Source organism: Otolemur garnettii, unplaced genomic scaffold (assembly GCF_000181295.1).
Source record: "Otolemur garnettii isolate 467f Iridium unplaced genomic scaffold, OtoGar3 scaffold00011, whole genome shotgun sequence".
NCBI lineage: Eukaryota > Metazoa > Chordata > Mammalia > Primates > Galagidae > Otolemur > Otolemur garnettii.
Window position 1 is genome coordinate 23,259,990 of NW_003852406.1, and position 22,716 is coordinate 23,282,705.

Here is a 22,716-nt window from a genome sequence, read left to right on the forward strand (position 1 = left end):
CATCTTATTTTGTGAAAGTCCATTGCTTAGTTTTATCTTTTGCATCATTGTGGAAGCTAGGTTCTGTCCTTTAATTTCTGGGTGCTTATTTTGCTGGTGGTCCATCAGGATGGTCAGTGTGTAGAACAGGTTTAAAGTATCTCCTATAGAACTGGTCTTGTGGCAAATTTCCTAAATGTTTGCATATCAGTAAATGATTTGATTTCTCTGTCAATTTTAAAGCTTAGCTTAGCGGGATATAGAATTCTGGGCTGGAAATTGTTCTATTTAAGTAGGTTAAAGGTGGATGACCATTGTCTTCTGGCTTGAAAAGTTTCATTAGAGAAGTCTACAGTCACCCTGATAGATTTGCCCCTATAGTCAGTTGGTGCTTATTCCTGGCAGTTTGCACATTTTTTTCTTTTGTCTTGATTTTGGACAGGTTCATCACAATGTGACTTGGAGAAGCTCTGTTAGAGTTGAGGTGACCTGGAGTTTGATATTCCTCTGAAAGGAGTGGGTCAGAATCTTTGGTGATACTTGGGAAATTTTTGTTTATAATATTCTTTAGTATGGCTTCCATTCCTCTGGGGCATTTTTCATCCCCTTCTGGGATACCTGTAACTCGTATGTTTGAATGCTTCATAAAGTCCCTTAATTCTGTCAGTGAACCTTCTGCTTTCTCTCTTTTCTTTTCAGCCACTTTAGCTATCTGAGTTATCTCAAGAGCTTTGTCCTCTACCTCTGAGATTCTTTCTTCTGTATAATCTAATCTGTTGTTGATACTTTCTATTGCATCTTTAAGGTCCCTAATTGACTGCTTCAATTCCTTCAGCTCTGCTATATCCTTTTGTGTATTCTTCATATCGTTCATCTCTTATTTGATTCTGTTTTGGATTTCCTTTTGGTTATTTTCCACTTTCTCAGCAATTTCCTTCATTGTTTTCATCATCTGTATTTTAAATTCCCCTTCTGTCATTTGTAACATTTCCTTATAGGTAGAATCCTCTGCAATAGCTATTTCACGGTCCCTTGTGGGGGATTGCTCTAGACTGGTTTTTCATGTTGCCAGGATTTTTCTACTGATTCTTCCTCAAGAGTGTTTTCTTTTATCTGTTTCCTTGCCCTAATTTTCTTTTCACTTCTTCTAGCTCAGTGGTTCTCAACCTTCCTAATACCTCAGTCCTTTAATGCAGTTCCTGTGGGTCATGACCCATGGGTTGAGAACCACTGCTCTAGCTCTTTACATTACTGTGCCTCTGGCCTAAGGTTTTGATGAGTCCTTTTGGTATAGGACCAGAAGGATGAGAAGATTGAAGAGCAAAAGGGGGAAAAAAGATTTAAAAAGGAAAGGGAGTGAGTAAAAGGGAATGTTGACAAAAAGAAGAGAGGCTCAGAAAGAGGGAGATAGGAGTAATATAAGTGTATAGTAGGGTACTTTGACCCAACCTTAAAAACCCCCAACCTCTGGGGGTGCTGGGTTGGGTTGTTCCCTTGAGGTCAGCACCTTTTTGCTGGCCTGTTCAGACATAGTAGCTCACCTCCACCAAGTAGAGAGGAAAGACAAAAATACTATAAATCAAACCAAACAAAAAAAACCCCTACAGGATAAAACTGGGGGGAAAACACTAGCAAAAATGAAGTTCTAATTGTTAATGAAAGCAATAATGGAAAATTATATTTAAACTAGAAAATGGAAAAAAGAAAAGGAAGGAAAAAAGAAAAAGAAATCTAGAGGGAAAATGTTGAAGTTAAAAAAAAAAGCCCAAAACCAAGAAAACAAAACAGTACATATATCTTGCTGAATATTGTCCAGACAACAGGTGATCTGGGGTATGAGATGTTAGTCACAATGCTGATATAGCTGTATGAGATGGAGACTGGAGGCCTCTGCTGATTGCTCAAATTCCACAAGCTTGAGAGGCTAAATGTCTCCTCAGCCCACTTAAAAGACACTTTGAACTGTTATCCTTGGCTAAGCAGAGGCTTTCCCAGGAAAGCACTTGTCATTGGGATCTCTACTGAAGTGGTTGACTGCTTATCTAATGCACCAAAATTGGTCTCACTCTATGCGCCTGAGGGCCACAGCTGTAATCTCCCAAATACTGACATTTCTGTTCTACCCCAGTGTCTCAGTCCCCACCTTTGGGATGCTTAGTCACTAGGTTATTTGCCCAAGATCTCCCAGCAGATCCTTGTGCTGTGACCCTGAGGGCGAAGCCTGCAGGGGCAGTTCTCCCACAGTGGCTGTGCACGTGGCCTACAACTGAACAATATTAGCACCCTTCCAGCTCAATGGCTCAGTCCGGGGCCCTATGCAACATCCACACTCTCACTGAGGATCTCCCAAGGAGTTTCAGTGGAGTGCCCAAGTCCAGAAAAAACAAAAGAAACAAAACAGTCTGCATGTAAGGCCTTTCCCTAATTACAATCTCCCTGTTGCTGTAGTTACAGCTGCGGACTGTAACAAACACGCCCACCAATTGCCAGTTCTCCACTGTTTTCATCCTCCTTGTGGGGTCCAGAAGTCTCTTGCTATCTCCCTGTGTTCCCAAAGGGATGTTTCTGGGCAGATCCCACCAGCCAGAAATGCCCAGTTTTCTCTCCCCAATCTCACTGGACCTGGTTGCAAAGAAGCTGTTACTTGGCTGCCATGTTGAACTGGTCCCTTGAGAATCAATTTTTATTAATAGTGAAAGGTAAGGGTCCAGTTTCAGTCTTCTACATGTTGCTAGCTAATTCACCCAGCACCATTTCTTAACTAGGGAATCTTTCCCCCTATTTATTTTTTTGATAGGCTTATCAAAGATCAAATAACAATAAGTGGCTGGGTTCATCTCTTGGTTCTCTATTCTGTTCCATACATCTACCTCTCTGTTTTTGTGTCAGTACCATACTGTTTTGATCACTATAGATTTGTAGTATAGCCTGAAGTCTGGTAGCATGATTCCTCTTGCTTTATTATTATTTCTGAGTAATATCTTGGCTATTCAAGTTTTTTTCTGACTCTATACAAAATGAAATCCTATTTTTTCCAGATCTTTAAAGTATGACAGTGGTGCTTTATTAGGGATTGCATTAAATTTGTATATTGCTTTGGGAAGTATGGATGTTTTAACAATGTTGATTCTTCCCAGCCATGAGCATGCTATGTTTTTCCATTTGTTAACATCTTCAGCTATTTCCTTTATCGGAGTTTTATAGTTCTCTTTATAAAGATCTTTCATGTCCTTTTTAGGTAAATTCCAAATACTTCATCTTCTTTGGCACTACTGTAAAAGGAATAGAGTCCTTGACTAATTTTTCAGTTTGACTATTGTTGGCTATTTTCAGCTTGACTATTGTTGATTCTTCCCAGCCATGAGCATGCTGTGTTTTTCCATTTGTTAACATCTTCAGCTATTTCCTTTCTTAGAGTTTTATAGTTCTCTTTATAAAGATCTTTCATGTCCTTTTTTAGGTAAATTCCCAAATATTTCATCTTCTTTGGCACTACTGTAAAAGGAATAGAGTCCATGTCTAATTTTTCAGCTTGACTATATGCAAAAGCTACTGATTTGTAAATATTGATTTTTATCCCGAGACACTGCTCACTTCTAAGAGTTTTGTAGTTGAGCCCCTGGGGTTTTCCAGGTATAAGATCATATCATCTGTGAAGAGTGAGAGTTTGATCTCCTTTGATCCCATATGGATACCCTCGATTGCCTTCTCTTGCCTGATTGTGATGGCTAAGACTTTCATTACTGTGTTGAATAACAGTGGAGACAATGGGCATCCTTGTCTAGTTCCAGATCTCAATGGAAATGTTTTCTTTTTTTAAGACAGAGCCTCAAGCTATCCCCCTAGGTCGAGTGCTGTGGCATCACAGCTCACAGCAACCTCTAACTCCTAGGCTCAAGCGCGTCTCCTGCCTCAGCCTCCCAAGTAGCTGGGACCACAGGCACCTGCCACAGTGCCTGGCTATTTTTTGGTTACAGCTGCCATTGTTGTTTTGGCAGGCCTGGGCTGGATTTGAACCCGCTACCTTAGGTGTATGTGGCTGGCGCCTTAGCCACTTGAGCCACAGGCGCCAAGGCCACAGTGGAAATGTTTTCAATTTTGTTCCATTCAATATGATATTGGCTGTGGGTTTCCTGTAGATGCCTCTATCAGTTTAAGAAATGACCCATCTAAGCCTATTTTCTTAAGTGTTCTGATCAAGAAGGGGTGCTAGATATTATCAAAAGCTTTTTCTTCATCAATTGAGAGAATCATATGGTATTTGTTTTTTATTTTGTTTATATGATGTATTATTTTATAGATTTATGTATGTTGTAACAACCTTGTAACCCTGGGATAAAACCAACTTGATCATGGTGTATAATTTTTTTGATGTGCTATAGAATTCTGTTTGCTAGGATCTTATTGAATAATTTTGCATCAATATTCATTAATGATATTGGTCTATAATTTTCTTTCTTTGTTGGAACTTACTCTGGTTTGGGGATCAGGGTGATATTTGCTTCATAGAATGTGTTGGGAAATATTCCTTCTTTTTCTATGTTTTGGAAAAGGTTATGTAATATAGTTGATAGTTCCCCCTTAAAGGTTTAGTAGCCATCATTATTATAACAATATAATCTAATCATATGGTGTGAAGCCATCTGAACCCAGGCTTTTCTTTTTTGGGAGATTTCATATTGTTGATGCTATTTCGGTGCTTGATATAGGTCTATTCAACATTCCCAATTCTTTCTGGCTGAGTCTAGGAAGATGGGTGCTTTCAGGTATTGGTCTATTTCCTCCAGATTTTCATATTTCTGAGAATAGAGGTTTTTGTGGTAAGGATTTTTTTGAATTTCTGAGATATCTGTTATTTCTCCTTTATCATTTCTGATTGATGATATTAAGGAGTTAACTTTTCTGTTTCTGGTTAGGTTAGCCAAAGGTTTATCAGTTTTGTTATCTTTTCAAAAACCAACTTTTTGATTCGTTGATCTTCTGAATGATTCTTTTGTTTTCAATTTCATTTAATTCTGCTCTAATTTTGGTTATTTCTTTTCTTCTGCTGGGTTTAGGGTTACAATGTTCCTTGCCCATGAAAACCTCTAAAAATAACAGTCTCACATCTCTGGTGCAGACATTTTAGGGATGGTCCTGAGAATGGTAGTGTCCAATCAATGAATAGCCAATGTTTTGATCATGGGCAGTGGTATGCATTTTATAGTATTTAGGCTAGGGCTTAAGGGATTGAGAGAAGTTTGTACAATAGTACTCAGGAAAGTAGGAGAAAATCTTAAGCCTGATTCATTTTTTCTATGCTCACTTAAAAACCATTAAGAGCCATTGCCATAATTCTATCACTTTTATATTTTCTTCATGCAATATGCTTTTTAAAATAAATAAATGCATGCCCATCAACACATGACTGGATTAATTAACTGTGGTGTATATATACCATGGAATACTGTTCAGCTACAAAAAAGATGGAGACTTTATATCTTTTGCATTAACCTGGATGGAATTGGAGAACATTCTCCTTAGTATCAGTAGAATGGAAAAGCCAGTATCAAATGTACTCAATACTAATATTAAACTAGTAGATGAACAAATACATGTCCACACAAGAGAAAAACACAATTAAACTTAAGGTAGGGGGAGGAGAGAAGAGAAGTGGGGATTGGTATACTCTCACCTAACGGACACAATGTAAAGGTATATGGCACACCTCCTGTGGGAGGGGCACGACTACAATTTGGACTTTAGCTAACAAATGCAAACAATATAACCTAATCATCTGTACCCTCATATTTATCTGAAGTAAAAACTAAAAAATAAATAAATAAGTGCAAAATTTGGGGGAAATCTAGGCTTGCCCATATAGGCAGCCTCCAGGTTACAGACAGGCTAGGTTCTGTAAATTTTTTCTTAAATTTGAACTTGTATGTAAGTTAGAACAAGTACATTTATCTATGACTTGTAATAACCTCCATTTGTATGTGCAAGTCATATGTTAGATGTTTGTAACTCAGGCACTTACTGTAATAACTTCCATTCATAAGTATTAATTTATGTAAGCCAGCTGTTTTTTAACTTGGGGTCTACCTGTAATTTAATGCACTTGTCTAAATTCTTACTTAAGTCTTAGAATTAGTAATTTTAAAAGTGGGGAAGAAAAAGAGGGATGAAGCTGATGACTTAACAGAAATGACAAAACAGATTATGATGTAGGTTTAAATATTGATCACAATAAAATATAAATATGTAAATATGTTTATATTTGTATTATTTAAACTCACACAACTGAGAATTACTATAACTGATACTGTCATTAAAAATGAGAAGCATCTTATATGAGAAGTGGCAGTATGTACCATTTTAAAGAGCAGAGCACTGGAAGGCAGGGTAACTAGAATCTTGTCCTTTCTCAGTCTCTAGGACAGTGTGTATTCCTGGGCTACCTTCCCACCCCACCCTCGTCCTGCCCCTGTAGCAACCTTTACTGTTTACTTTTCCCCATGTGAATAATGAAGTTATAGACTACGTAATTACTGAGCTTCCTCTCAAGGTTCTGTTATCACATGCATTTCAGAAGCTTTGTGTGTTTTCACTTAATGAAATTAAGTAGCTTTACTTGTATTTATTTTGTGATTTTTAAAAATCCTTTGGGCCTGAACACTATTTGTGAAGGATAACCATTTAAATAGCAGGGTAACCTTTTGGGGTGCACTATATAAATGTAAGAGGGTAGATTTCCAATTGTAAGGACCTCTGATATGTGCTTAGATTGGGAATTGCCCTTACAGTGCCCTTCAGTGACATTTACTGTGATCTGCTTTTAGTTTTATGGGGAGGGAATTGTCAGTGTATTGGTTCATTTGTAACTGAGTGGTGTCTTTATTGGTTCATTTGTAACTGAGTGGTGTATTTCCAAAGAAAGAGAGAATAATGAGGTAAATAGCTTTGAAATCCTCACTTTTGTTTAGAAGGCTACTTGTATAAATTTTAAATTTAAAGCTTTTAAATGCAAACATAATTTTTAACAAATGTTTGATCATACTGTATTTGTGCTACAGCTGAAATGCTGAAGCAGCATTTTGGCATCCTTCCCAAAAGCATGCTTAAAGAGGTTAGCAGCAGCATCTCTCCCTGTCTTAGTGCTTTTTACCTTGCGAGTGGTGCAGCTTGCTCTGCGGATGTTCTAAAACCCTCCCATTTACTCTGCAGTGGAGAAGAATGGAGCTCAATGTCTAGTAGAAATCAATCGTGTAGCAAGGTTGCAGTAAATAGAAATGACTATATATTTTAACAGCTGAGCAAGAAGACATTTTCAATGTTTTTTACTTTCAACTGATCAATTTTGGCTTTCTCTTTCCTTCTAGAAAGATGTGGATAATTTGCCCTGCCTCCAGCGTCTGTTTCTCAGCTTCAACAATATATCTAGGTAAGTGGAAACTCCCAACTTGTCATTTATTAATAACTTGACTGTGTGGGTTCTAGCACTTTAAATTAAGATTGTAAATACCTTGGAGAATTTTATTGCCATGGAAGATTTTAAATTGGAAAATGATATGACAAAGTTCTTTGTGGAAAAACAAAGCTCTTGTGTAAGGTTATTACCTCTAATGCTAAAATGATGACATTAGTGTAACATGTGCTTTTTATTTTACTTTAGAGGTAGGCTTTTGTAAAACATGTATCTGTGGACATTTCAACATCTATTTGGCTGTCCTTTGTTTGACATTCACTGCACTAGTCAGTTGAATTAGAATTTCTCTCATAAATTACCATCTATAATTTGTGTAGCTACTAAGCATTTTAAATACAGCAGGCTATATTTGTCACTCAGCCACTTGCTAATTAGGCCATAAGTGCCTTCTAACTTAGTACCCCTACTTACAATTAATGCTTCTAAGAGACAGTATATTAGACTATATAAATGTATAAATTTAATTTTCCAAAGATTTGAAGCATATCATCCTTTTTATGTGTCATTCAGCATCATTGTAGAAGATTTCAGAACTAGATAAAACATACATTCAGACTTTTCGATGTGAAAGGACCCTCACTTCTTCCCTAAGTTTTTCATTTTCCTCCTTCCCTCTAGGCACTTAGTTTGAACTAGGCTTTAGAAGTATCCTACAGGTCTTTAGTTTCATTTCTAGGCTGTTCTTTGAGCCTGCTTTTATAAGAGAGTAAAAATTAAATTAAAAGCTTTAAAGAATATCTCTTTCTGAACTATGTCTGTGCTTCTGTATTAAAAAAAATACTCTTTATTTTTAGTGCATTTTCTATTCACATCATTTTTGTCCTCTGTCATATTTTAACCCTGTCTTCTTATACTATATTGCTAAAAGGTAGAAAGTATCTAAAGATGGTGAGCTTTGCATATAGGCATTATTTCAAAGAAAATGCCTTTAATCTTTATCTTTTTTAACTTCTGTGGAAAAAGTATTAAAGTTTCTGATAGACTTTTTACATTCTTCTCAGTTTATAATGAATGCAGTGTTCTAGCTGCTTTCTTACCTTGTTGGGGGAGGTAGAATTTCTTTTCATTGGCAACGGAAGGGACTTTCAATTTTCTTTAGGGCATTTCTCCCTAAAAATCATTAGTAACTATGTAGAGAAGATAGTTTCATTCTTATAATATGCGAAATATTAACCGTTTATGATACTGCAAGCCTCTAGATTTCCCCAACTTGTAGAGGAACTCATTACTTCATTTACTACTTCTCTTGATTATAGGGAATAACTTAAAGAGATATGCATTTGATATATATGGGTTACGACGTTCCCAGTCTCCAGGATATCTAATTGCTAAATTTCTAAACTCCTGCTCTCTAGGAAGTTGGTTTTGGTTGTATGTATCTGGGAAATTTTCTTCCTAACCTGAAAGGGAGTTTTATCCATCCTACAAAGTAAAGTTAAGATGAATGAGATTAATACTTAGACTTTTCTTTAGAAAGCATGATTTCTCAAGAAACAGAGGTAGAAGGGGGTGAACAATTTCAAGGCTTGCATTCTCTCTGCCCTCTCTGTTTCCATATAGGGTTTGCCTTATACCGTCCTCTAGTGTTTCCAGCTGATTTGCTTTTAAGGCAATGTACATTTTTTTGCTCAGTCCTTACTGCTGCTTGTGGTCTAGGAGGTTGTATAGTGAATATAGTGGTTTTGAGGGGGGAGCAATCAGAGAGAGCAAGCCTTGAAAACATTTCTGAGAACTTTACTAAAGACACAAGTATCTCAGATAGCTTGGCTATCAAATAACCTGTAGAGAAAGCGATAGTGTATTTTCAGGTCTCAATTGTTCTGTTATGTTCTGGCCTAATAGAACTGCCAAGTTTTATAGTGCCAGTTTTCTGGGACCTATCCTCTGTGGCCTCTGATTCAATACTTACTAAGTAATGTAGCCAACTTAAAAATTCTTTAAACTTTAGGTCAAAACCTATCCCGGTTTTCAGGGATTCAAGACCATGAAAATAAAGATGCAGTAGAAAATATCACACATCCTAAGTACAAAATATTGTTTCATGAAACATTGCCAGTGTTAATTATATACAGTTGTGTCTCTGGATACATTTATATCTGTATTATCTTACTATAGATGTGTAGAAACTGGGTTACAATGTAAATATGTTTCTTGTACAACCACATGGGTAAAAAGCTTGAAAAATACTGTGGGATCTTGCGACATGCATTCATAGCTTCTTATATTCCCACTGTTATTGCAGTATTGCAGTGTTCATAGTTTATTTTACTTTCATGTTAAGTTGTCCCTCTGTTAGACTGTAAACTTTACAAAGGTAGAGGAATATATCTATAGTGTTCACTACAGCCTCTCCAGCATCTAGCAAGTGTATGCTCTTAATTAAAGAATTGCTAGCATATTTTTAAAAATTATGAGAAACATTTAATTCCTCAAACAGAAAAATATTTCTGTGTGTCCTAAGAACTTGTTTTGATGGGTACTCTTTCATGTCATTACTAGGTCATTTGGATCATGTTTAAAGCCTGTGAGGTTTAAAGCCAAGGGCAACCAGAGTTCTCCTGGCAGTTTGGACTTCCAAGTCAATTTATTAATTTGTCAGTAGGATCTTGCTCGGAACATCTAGAGAAATTAAACCTTTCATTTATGCAGTGGGGAGTACCAATGATGGGTTAGTGGGCATGGTCTGTCCCAGGCAGGGTATAGGCAATAAGGAGCTGCAGTGCCTGTAGGGCATTTAAGAACAATAATAAAATAAACACAAATAATGTTGCTTTTTATTATTAGCATGCAGTGAAAGTTCTCACCCAGGTCGGTGATAAAGTACTCCTCTCTACTGGGAGGGACCTCTCATATCTCCTTCCTTACCTTAATAAGGCAATGCTTTTTAGACTCAGCTTTCTCTTATGACACCACTGAAAATTTAAACTATGTTTCCTTTTTTTATCTTTTTGAGAAAACAGTATCGTAAATTCTATAATGACCTTTGTTAGTAATTCTAGTATGGTTGAAGGTCATTGAATCACAAGTTTTAGGGTATGACTTTTTTTTCATCACCATTCTCCAGGACAAGATTATCCTCCAGGCTATTTTCAAAATTTTACTGAAAATGGTTTATAATTTTACTTTTATCAGGAAGTCATTCAATTCCTTGCATTTTTGTCAAGCTGTACATCAACCTGGTAAGTCACCCTATTTGGATTATATTTCCAGAAAAGAAACTATTTCAACTTAGGAAAGTCAGGGAATTCAGACTGCCCTGCTGTTGTCTTATTTAGGACTAGTTAGTATTTTAGGGAGCAATTTATTTCACCAACCTTCAGAATGAGTTGCAATTTATTATGAGCTCAAGTTGTGAATTCATTTTCCTTAGTTCCAGTTCCTGTTAACATCATACTGTTAGAATACCTTTACTTTTCCTTTGTTAATGGGTAAACAGCAATAAGCAAACTTCTTGCTAATTGAATAAAACAGAGGATATCAACTATTGACAGATTTTTTTCTTACTCCCTGTTACGAAAAATTTTAAATTTAAGAAATGATAATATACTTGTCAAGGAAATTTTATTATCATGACCCATTTATCTATTTAACTCCTCTTATGAGGTGTTTATTGAATGGGTGACATGTTACTCCCTTTGAGACAAACATTTAATTGCATTTTTCTAAATATAATGAGCATCATCTATGGAGGGCCCATAAAAGCAAGTTCTAAAGATAGGGGCACTTTTTTTCATCTATTGCTGGCTTCCTCCTTTGCTGTGAGCAAAATCTCCTGAGTATATCAAGCATATATTTTAGTTCCTTAGTAACTCTGACTATACTGCCTAGCTCTAGCTTTTGAATTCTTTCAGACAGAAAATAAATGAAACGAGATACCCATAACTAATGATAGATTGTTCCACTACTTCAGAAATACAGACTTTGAGGTCAGATAAATTTGTTTTATCATCATCAGGGTTGATGTAACTATTGGATCTAAATTTATTTTATTTAAAACACAGCACATTTATTAAAAGAATTTTTATATACACTTCATTGTATATCTTGTTTCAATATTAGCTTATTATAGTGCTGGTTTTCCCTTTAGGGATCAAAAGTGGAAGTTATTCTAAAATATTATAAAATAGAAAAATATTGAGAATAAACTGACTTTGTTTTCTTCATTGCTTTTAGGACATTCAGTTTGGTAAATGATTGAGCTCTGGTTGTGCTTCTTTGCACTCTAGTATAACTTTAATTTTTATACACTAAGGATTCACAGTTTAACTAGCTGATTTTCTTTGACTACTCTTTATTTTGTGTTGTAGTCAAAATGACTTTTTATTTCTGTTAGTTTGCAGTGTGTTTGTTGAGCTCATGCTAGACAAATTGCTGACTATGGATAGTAACATCATATATTCTTGCTAAGTGGCACTATTATGGAACATATTAGAGAGTTTCTTCTGCTGTAAGGGAACTGCCTTCACATAATAGAACTTTGAAATTGTAAGAGTATCCTATTAATTTTTTTGGTAAATAAATGAATATTAAAAATCTACTTCTTTATATTCTTAATACATCTTTAATAGTATTTTACATCATTATACATTTTTTGCTTTAAACCAGCATTTTTAAGTGAACAGAGTACATTTGCTCTATAACTTTTAATTTATTGACTTGTATACAGTATAGAGTTTATAGCCAAGAGAGAATTATGTAAGTAACACAAATGAAGCTTAAAGGCTTCATTCAGATGTGTTACCAGGGAGCACCTGAAAACCAGGTGACTCTCTGAAGAGGGTCAGAGTTTTTAAAGGATACTGGAAAGTCAATTATGTGACCTAGTGATCTTATCTTATGTAGCAGGGTTTTTTTTTTTTTTTTTTTTGAGACAGAGCCTCAAGCTGTCCCCCTGGGTAGAGTGCCATGGCTTCACTGCTCACAGCAACCTCCAACTCCTGGGCTCAAGCGAGTCTCCGGCCTCTGCCTCCCAAGTAGCTGGGACCACAGGCGCTGCCACAACACCCGGCTATTTTTTGGTTGCAGCCCTCATTGTTGTTTGGCGGGTCCGGGCTGGATTCGAACCTGCCACCTTAGGTGTATGTGGCTGGCGCCTTAGCTGGTTGAGCTATAGGCACCGAGCCGTAGCAGGGCTTTTTACTTTAACCACCACTCATTATTAGGAGTTTTCAGGTTTTTATTTGAGACAGAACCTCAAGCTATCCCCCTGGGTAGAGTGCTCTGGCATCACAGCTCACAGCAACCTCTAACCCTGGGCTCAAGCGAGTCTCCTGCCTCTGCCTCCCAAGTAGCTGGGACCATAGGCACCCGCCACAACACCTGGCTATTTTTTGGTTGCAGCCATCATTGTTGTTTGGCGGGCCGGGCTGGATTCAAACCCGCCACCTTAGGTGTATGTGGCACGTTAGCCACTTGAGCCACAGGCGCCAAGCCAGGAGTTTTCAGTTTTCACACCTCTTGCTTGAAGTCTCAATGAATGTCAGCACAGTATTTTTTGAGGGGAGTTTTTGCAAACTTTGCAGTTTATCAGAGTCAGAGTTCATGCGGCAGCAGTGGTAGGCCATGAAAAAGAAAGAAAAGGGGGCAAATGTGCAAGGCAATGGGGAAACTGGGGATTTTTTGCTATGTTTGTTTTATCTTTTGCATTACCTTTGAAGGACAGAAAGTAAAAAAAAATCTATAAATAGCAATTACTTTTTACTGTTATTACATACCTTATCTTATTATCTTCTATCAGCTTCCATAATAATTTCAAGTGTTAATTCTGTAGGTACAAAAATACCTCTAAATGCTTTATGGATTTTATTTTTAACATTATGAAGTAGAGAGTGATAATCATGTGTGCTCTCCACTTTCCTTATATAAGTTGTTGAAATAAGTCTTCTCAAATTATATTTTCAATTCAAAGATTGCCTTTCTTCAAAGGACATTATTAGTAAATTGGAGGGTTTCTTCACCTGTACCTTCTCAAGCAGCTTATAAATATAAGATTTTGAACTCAGGAAAATCTCCATATACTCTTATTATAATTTTAAGATTTCATTTTCATTCAGGTTATTGTGTGCATGAGAGAGAGAGAGAGACAGACAGAGAGAGAGAGAGATTGATTTTCTAAAAAGAAGATATCTTGAACCAAAATTAAACTAAGGCCCTGGGAGCAGGCTGTTTGCACATCTTGTTTCAGTCTGGGTTCACACATACATACTTGAGAGGCTGGTAGCTATTCATGGCAGTGGATTAGCACTTTTAAAAACATTGACATACTAAAGCGCCTTTTGGGTTTTGATGCGAAAGCCCTAGAAGTTGCAAGAAAATGTTTTATTTTTGCTGCATTATATTAAAGGGAAGCACCTTGATCCTTAAAATTACTCATGATTGGGTGGTTGTTTCTATGTTCAGAAACAAACAAGTATGATTAAATTGAGACCAATATATGTTATGTGATTTCCTTTGTACTTTGTTCTATACATGCAAGGAAATCCAAAGTATATTAAGAAACAAACTTAAGATATAAATAAATTAAATCCAAAATATATTTAGAAAGAAACTTAAGATATATAAGTAGTCTACTTTAGTGCTACTTCTTATATATATTGCAGAAATACTCTGCAAAGGGTTTAGAAGTAGTTTACAATAAAACATAAACATTTAAAACAAAGGTAAGTGAATAAAAGCCAAATACAGTAGAACTTCTGTAAGTTGATCACCCAAGGGACTATACCAAACTGAGCAACCTACAGAGGTGGTCAGCATAAGAAACTAGGCTTATTGTAATGGGAATGATGCATACGTGTGGTCATGTCCAGTCTATGAAAAATAGGTAAATTTAAGGGAGGTGGTCAATTATGGAGGTTCTACCATATTGAAATGACTTAACAAATTAGTCATATAATTTTAGAGAAAAAGAAGTTCAAAATAAATCATGCCAAAACCCCATATCTATTCTTCTATCTACAAAATGTTCAAGTTTGATCTACTGGAGGATCTTTTGTTTGTCCTTTATGATTCAGTGCAAACCCCAAACAAAGAGAATATTTTCCTTTTCTGTTACTTTTGTAATGCCTTTTAGAGGACAACAGTATTTGTCTTATGTATCTCTGTTTAGGCCATGTTCAACTTATTGTACCATATGACACATCTGGCACAGAGTAGACACACAGTTATTATTGGTTTTAACTAATGAATAAATGCAACCAAATTTTAAATCTGATGTTTTTCAGGATTTGTAGATAATTCTTAATAGCCTTGTTCAATGGGTTATCTTATTTAGTTGTCTGAGGATTCAGTTTGCAGCTAATTTATCATGGCTTTCCTTTGAGTAATACATCTGCTCAAAAGTAAATAAGATAAAGAAACCAAATTAAGATTATTTAACACTTGAGTTGGGTTATTGGTAATGCATGTCTCAAGATCTTCCACACCAAATACTCTCTTCAGTGGTTTAAGATCTTAGGGTTATGCCTTTTAAAAATCTGAGTAGCTTTAAAGTTGCTTCTTAGAGAAAAATAGAGATAACTGCTTCAAGTATTTTCTAAATGATCAGATGCCAAGGTAGCTGGCCCTCCATTATAACAAAAATACCTATGGTGATTTATATTTATATAGATGTTTTTATCTGTAAGATAATAGCTGTTTTAAAGTCTTTGTCTACTCATTCCCTCATCTGTATCATCTCGAGTAATGTTTCTAGTCATTATTTTTCTCATGAATATATGTTACAATTTGTTGCTTCTTCCTCGTTTTTATTTTTTCTGGGCATTGTGAATACTATGTTGTTGAGAGTCTGGATTTTGTTGTTTTAATTATTATTGAATTTTGTTCTGGTAACTTCTGGTGAATAAGACTGATCCTGCTGAGGCTTATTTTTAGTTTCTTTTGGTAGGCAGATCTATGTGTATAATGATACTTATTCTAGAATTAAAGTAATAAGTATTTATATCTATGTCAAGATTTCTAGATTATAGGTTAGCTGATGATTTGCCTGCAGAATTTCTTACTTTGGTTTCTCTTGCTCCATTTATCCTGCAGAGCTATGTGACAAAGGCCGATGTCACCTGTACATATGGAGAGATCTCTGTTACATGACAGGAACCTCAGATATTTAGTACTACTTTTGGAGTGTTATGTAGGAACTACTTACACACATGTACCTCCTTTGCTCCAGAAAGGAGAAGGGGGCGGGGGGAGAGAGAGAAAGAGAGAGAGACAGAGACAACAGGAAGAAACTGAGACCTAATATACTTCCTGATATACACAAATGTAAACTTTCTAATGTAAACAAATCCTCTGTGAGGAGAAAAGGAGATCTCTCAGCTAATTACTTTTTGGAATATAAACAAATGCCTCTAGATTCTATTACCCTTTGAAATGTAAATGTATGGCTCTGAGAAATAATTTCTGTATTGCTCTTAATATGTCTATCTGTTCAATCACCCATTAACCCGGTTGCCAATTTTCTAAGCTCAGAAAGCCCTCACCATGCAGAAACATGAAAATGTTCACCTTGTTTCTTGATATGGAGTAGGCCTACACCTAAGGCACAGCCTTTCTGGGACTTCAGATATGTAATATGGGTCTTTGGTGAGGTCTCTTTTCTCTGGTTGGAATGCCACTGTCTGTCATCTGCATATGTCCCATAGATCCTCTTTTCATCTCACAGCTCCTTAAAAGATGTATTTTGCTAGGCTTTGTGGAGTCTCATCTTGTGTACCTGTGCATGTGTATCTTAATATTTAGCCAGATACTCAAGAAAGTTCTGTGCAGATTTCTGGAGTTCACAAGATTCCTTTCTCTCCACTGTCCTCTTGTGAAAAGTTGGCCCTCTGTATACATGGTTTATGTGTCCCAAGAATACTTTTTTTCTTTTGTTTTTTTTATCGAATGGTAACTGTGTACATTGATGCACTTTGGGGGTACAGTGTGGTGTTTTCACACACAATCCAAGACACTTCCATCAAACTGGTTAACATAGCCTTCATGTAACTTTCTTAGTTATTGTGTTAAAACATTCATATTCTACTCATAGAAAGATTCACTTGTACCCTTGCAAGATGAACCACAGAAGTGAACCCTCGAATCCCCCCTCCCTCCACCCTCTCCCCCCTCCCTCCACCCTCCCCGTATCCTTAGGTTGTTATTAGGTTATAGCTTTCATATTAAAAGGTTTAAATTAATTTCATAATAGGTGTGTATACATTGGATACTTTTTCTTCCATTCCTGTGATACTTTGCTAAGAAGAACATTTTCCAGCTCCATCCATGTGAACATGAAGGACGTAAAGTCTCCATCTTTTTTATGGCTGCGTAGTATTCCATGGTGTACATATACCACAGTTTGTTGATCCATTCGTGGATCGATGGGCGCTTGGGCTTCTTCCATGACCTGGCAATTATGAATTGGGCTTCAATAAACATTCTGATACAAATATCTTTGTTGTAATGCAATTTTTGTTTGTCTGGGAATATACCTAATAAAGGAATTGCAAGGTCAAACGGCAGGTCTATTTTTAGTTCTCTAAGTGTTCTCCAGATCCAAGAATACTTTTGATCTGTGAGTTTAGTTGCAGGTGCAGAACCACCAATGAGAAAAGCCAACTGCTTTTATTGAAAAAAGAATCTGCCTATAAGTGGACCAGTGGAGTTCAAATTGTACTGTTCAAGAGTCAATTGTAATTCAAAAGCTGTATTAACTTATTTAGGAATACATTTATAAGGATTATATATTTCTTTGGAAGCTGGGGACTTTTGATGTTTGAAGGGTAATCATACCCTTTCTCTTCTCCAAGTTTTGAGTCATTTGAAAGATAACAGGAATCAGATAAATGGATTTCAAAATAGCAGAATGCAATTTAGATATGTACCTACATACCTTTCCTAATACATTTCTCCTGAATTAGATTTTTGAGTCACTCTGTCACTAGCAGAGGAATTGGAAAACTGAAGGCTGCTTCTCTGGGAGTCATGGAGTTGAATAGAACATCCCCATCCTGGAGACTAACTGATTTAAAAAGAAAACCCAGGATCAGTACATGCACAATGACTTTCTCCCATTCTCTCCAATCAGATAAATCACTTTCCTTTTGAGACTTTATCTTTTAAGAAACGTGCTCATGTGTGTTATTAGACAGGTTGAATTTTGTTTCTTTCTCCACTTTTTTTTTAGTATTAAAGATGACTTTTATAGAGAGCTAAAGCTTAACTTGGTTAGGAAGGAAATTGCCTGATCTTGAAGGGCACTGGATTTGTTTAAAAGAAGAGGGTGTTTTCTTCTTTTAAAATCTTGCTTACTTGCAATAAGGGAGCTGGGATTCTCTGTAAGGAGGATTCTTCTGGATTCTTGCCTCGAAGGGAAGTGAAACAGGCTTGTTTATCCTGGGTGCATATGAAGGTCACAGTGATTTAATTGTACACTACAAAATATCTTAAGGGATAATTCAAAACTGCCAACTAGTCTCTGGGCATTGTTTTGTTCTGTGTTTTTAATTGTTTTTTAATTAACAAAAGTTGTATAAATTTATGCTAAATAATATGATATTTTGATATATATTATATACATAATAGAATGATTAAGGCAAGCTAAATAACATATACATTACCTCTATATTTATTTTTTTGTAATGCAAACATTTAAAATCTGTCTTAGGGCTCCGCACCTGTAGCTCAGCAGTTAGGGCTCCGGCCATATACCCTGGGGCTGGCAGGTTTGAACCCAGCATGGGCCTGCTAAACAGCAATGACAACTACAACAACAACAACAACAACAAAAATCTATCTTAGCAATTTTCCAGTATATAATAACATCTCCAGAACTTATTCCTCCTGTCTAACTGAAATTTTTTGTTCTTTGACAAACATCTTCCCAGTTACTCCTCTGCCACCCAGCCCCTGGTAACTACCGTTCAACTCTCTGCTTCTATGATGTCAACTCTTTTAGATTCGACATATAAGTGAGATCTTGTGATATTTGTCTTTCTGTGCAAGACTTGTGTCACTTAGCATAATGTCCTCTCGGTTTGTCCCTGGTATCACAAATGACAGGATTTACTTCTCTTTAAGGCTGGATAGTATTCCATGGTGTGTATGTATGTATGTCACATTATCTTCATTCATTCTTCTGTTGATGGACACTTAGGTTGATTTCCTATCTTGGCTACTATGATTAATGCTGCAATGAACACAGCATTGTAGATATCTTTTCAACATACTGATTTCATTTTCTTTTAATATATACCCAGAAATGGGATTGCTGGATAATATGGTAGTTTTACTTTTAATTTTTCCAGGAACCTTCATACTTTTTTCCATGATGGTTACACTAGTTTACATTCCCACCAACGGTGCACAAGGGTTTCCCTTTCTTCACATTCCTCACCAACACTTCTGTCCTGTCTTTTGATGATAGCCATCCTTAGAGTTACAAGATGATATCTAATTGTGGTTTCAGTTTGCATTTCCTTGGTTATTTTTTTCAGATACCTGGTGGCTGTTTCTGTGTCTTCTTTTGAAAAAATTCTGTTCGGGACCTTTGTTCACAAAACTATCTTCTTAAGCCTTAAAAATAGATTGACAATGTCAGTTAGAGACCATAGTTTTTAGTTTAGGAATCTCCTGGGAATCACTAAGTAAATCTGTAGGCAAGTTTAATAGTGTTTTTCTGACAGTTTCTTTGAGCTTGTTGTGGAGGCTTGCATTTTCATGGGTATTGGCTTGTTATTTTTCAAAGTGACTCATGTCAGAGACTATGAGAGTGGTGCCATTTTTTTTAATAGCTTGGTGGGTTTAGCGTTTTGGACTATGATAGGGATATCCAGAGGATGTTTCATTTTCACCTCACTAGGGGTAGCTGGTAACTGATCTTCCTCCTTCATATTCTTTACTATTTCATTAAAATATCTTCTCCATCTCTTTCATCTATAGAATTCACATTTTTTTTTCCCATTGGTTGTTAAAGAGCACTGATTATGCATGTTTTTGTATAAAACACCAAATAAGGTAATATGGAGAATGACAGAAGTTAAACATAGGCTTTTATTTCCTATAAGCATGTCATGACAGAGAATACACAGAGACATAGTGACAGAAACATAAATCCTGCAGCTTGCAGGCAAGCCACCAGCTGGAGGATCACAGTCTGTCACTTAGTAGCTCTGTCATAAAGAGTGCTTCATTCCTGATAGCTCTGGCAAAAGTTTCTGAAGAGCCTCAATGTTCAAAATTGTGTCCCTGGGCCACCAGTGTTAACATCACTGGGGACCTTATAAGCCCCACCCTAGACTTAACTATATCAGAAGTGTCATTTTAAAAGATCTGCAGGTGATTCAAATGCACATTACTCTCGGGGAAGCTCTGCAGCAGAGGATTCTGATAGAGCTTATTTAGCTTAGGTGCCCGTTGGAACTAGTCACTCTGGCCAGGGACATCCAGAACATACTGAGTGCTCAATCCTGGGTCATACGTTCCCTATTTCCTAGGACACTGGGGATAGTATCGGTTTGTGGATTGGGTTTACTACAGGAAAGAAGTGTTAGTAACGGGGAAGGGAAGCTTTGCAATAGCAATAGATTTCTATTAAACTTATTTCCTTTTTTATGTCTTTACTCACATTAATATTAGACTAGCTGTTCACTAGCCCCTTCACTTTTGGTTATTTCATCGCATTTCCTGGCTGTGTGAGTGTGTGTTTGTACGGGTGTGTGTTCTACTTCCCATCTCCCCCACCCATCAATGCCATCTGTCTGCCTGACCTAGATAACAGAGGTTCTTCCTTCTCCCACAGCATGCTTCTCTTGTCTCTTCTCAGACAGTCACATTTTTCAAATACATATTAACACATTAGGCATAAGCACACATGCTGCTGCCTAAGTCGGACTTCATTTCATTACACTCTTGATAGGCCAGTGTGCCTCTCCCACTGCCTTTCATTTTGTCACAAAAGCATTAATCCCTGGAGTCATGCCTTGTTAAGCTGCAAGCTGTCTGTTAAAATGCATTTGTATTTACTAGAGGAAGTCATAATTTTAGCCTTCAGGAATTATGACTCAATTAGAACTTTTTGCATACAGAGAACAAAAGAGTGTTATAATCCTTTACTGTGTTATTTACTCTGATGCGCAAATGAAATTTCACTGATTTCTCAAGCTGGGTCCTGTAGTCTTTTGATATCATTCTCTGAGTACTTCCTTACTTTTTGGCACACCAAGATGTTCCAGGCTCATCTTGTATTTCTACAGTCCTGGCTCTGGAATCAGCCATTTCTCTAACGAGTTCTAATTTCCTTTAGTGGAAAATGATATAGAGAAACTGAGATTTGAGTGCTAGTTGTGCTCACAGTTATTGAGATATTGTTTCTAGGCTGTCTTAGTGGATAGAATTAGAAAGTGTATATGTGAGTGCTTATCTGTCTAGGTATATTAAAAACTAAGTGAGAAGGTTTTAGTTCTAAGATGAATAAATTCTGAAAATTTAATGTACAGCATGATAACAGTAATTAACAATAGTGTATATGAGGAATTTGCTGAGAGAATAGATCTAAATGTTTCCAATACACACACATACACAAATAGTAACTATATGAGGTGATGGGTATGTGATCCCTTTACATCATGTATGTATATCAAAACATCACATTGGCTCGGCGCCTGTGGCTCAAGTGGTTAAGGCACCAGCCACATACACCCAAGGTGGCGGGTTCGAATCTAGCCTGGGCCAGCCAAACAACAATGATGGCTGCAACCAAAACATAGCCGGGCACTGTGGCAGGCACCTGTGGTCCCAGCTACTTGGGAGGCAGAGGCAGGAGACTTGCTTGAACATAGGAGTTGGAGGTTGCTGTGAGCTGTGATGCCACGGCACTCTACCCAGGGTGACAGCTTGAGGCTCTGTCTCAAAAAAAAAAAAAAAATCACATTGTATACCTTAAGTATAGTTTTTGTGTGTCAAAAAAAAAAATAGAAATCACTTTTCTTTCCTACTAAAAGCCCCCACAAAACCCCCAAAATTCAAACCAAATAAAAAAATCTAACTTTGGCTTCATATTGGTATCTTAGCGAATTCATAATGAATTAATCCTGAGCCTTCTAATTATAACCTGACACCACAGGGTTAATTTTAGCCATCCATCCCCCCTTCCATATTAATTGTTACTTTCTGACACTGACTCCCCAAACATTGGATAATACATTTACTTATTTGCTCAGTCCTTAAATGTCTTGAAAATAGTTTCAGAAATACTAACCTATACTTCTGTGAGGGAGGAGGGGGACTACTAACCGGTGTTCATTGTTTATTTACACTGTTTTTGTCAGAACATTGTGTTCAAAAGTTGCTGTGGTTAGTTCTCCACCATTTTCATTATGCTCAGTAAGGTTCCTTTGTTTCTGTTTGTATTCCACTTTGTGTTGGTTTTTCCTCTCAACCTTGCTAATTTGATATTTTTATTTTTTAGTCTGTTTAGTAATAACATGGTTCTAAAACTCAGAGCTACAAAAAGATAACTCTCAAAGATCTGTCTTTCCCCCATTCCTTACCCATTTCCACCACTTTCCTCCCCTCACCATCGTTTTCACTCACCACTGTAGGTAGCCAGTCTCGTAAGTTTCTGGTTTATATCCTTCCCATGTTTGTTTTTTGCATAAATCAGTAGATACATACTTTCTTCTAGCATTTGTATGATTTTAATTTATACGTTAGATCTCTGATCCATTTGGAGTTTATTCTTTTGTTTATTTATTTATTTTTTGAAACAAAGTCTCACTATGTTGCTCTGGGTAGAGTGTTGTGGTGCTCACAGCTCACAGCAACCTCTAACTCTTGGGCTTAAGCAAGTCTCTTGCCTCAGCCTCCCGAGTAGCTGGGACTACAAGCGCCCGTCACAATGCCCGGCTATTTTTTGGTTGTAGTTGTCATTTTTGTGTGGCAAGCCCGGGCTGGATTTGAACCCACCAGCTCCACTGTATGTGGCTAGTGCCCTAGCTGCTGAGCTACAGGAGCCAAGCCTGGAGTCTATTCTTTTGGATGGTGTGAAGTATGGAGCTAATTTAAATTTTTTAATGTCTTCCCATTTTTCCCAGAGCCATTTATTGAAAAGCTCACATCTTTGTCCCAGTGATTTGGAATGCTATCTTTAATAACATTAAGAGGCTTATATTTGTTGTTGCTGTTGTTTTTAAGAGACAGGATCTTGTTGCTCTGTTCCACAGGCTAGAGTGCAATGGCATAATCATACTTCATTGCAGTCTTTTTTTTTTTTTTTTTTTTTTTGAGACAGAGCC

At 36.8% G+C, this 22,716-nt stretch overlaps 1 protein-coding gene across 3 annotated transcripts in view; it reads left to right on the forward strand.

Annotated features, from left to right (window-relative positions):
• The window catches only part of LRRC49 (leucine rich repeat containing 49), a 127,980-nt gene that overhangs the window by 36,606 nt on the left and 68,658 nt on the right, over window positions 1-22,716 (forward strand). For all 3 annotated transcript variants that reach the window (XM_003784475.1, XM_003784474.2, XM_003784476.2), the window contains one exon: window positions 7,341-7,402. In XM_003784475.1, coding sequence (XP_003784523.1) covers window positions 7,341-7,402 — 62 coding nt within the window. The remainder of the gene's footprint in view (window positions 1-7,340; window positions 7,403-22,716) is intronic.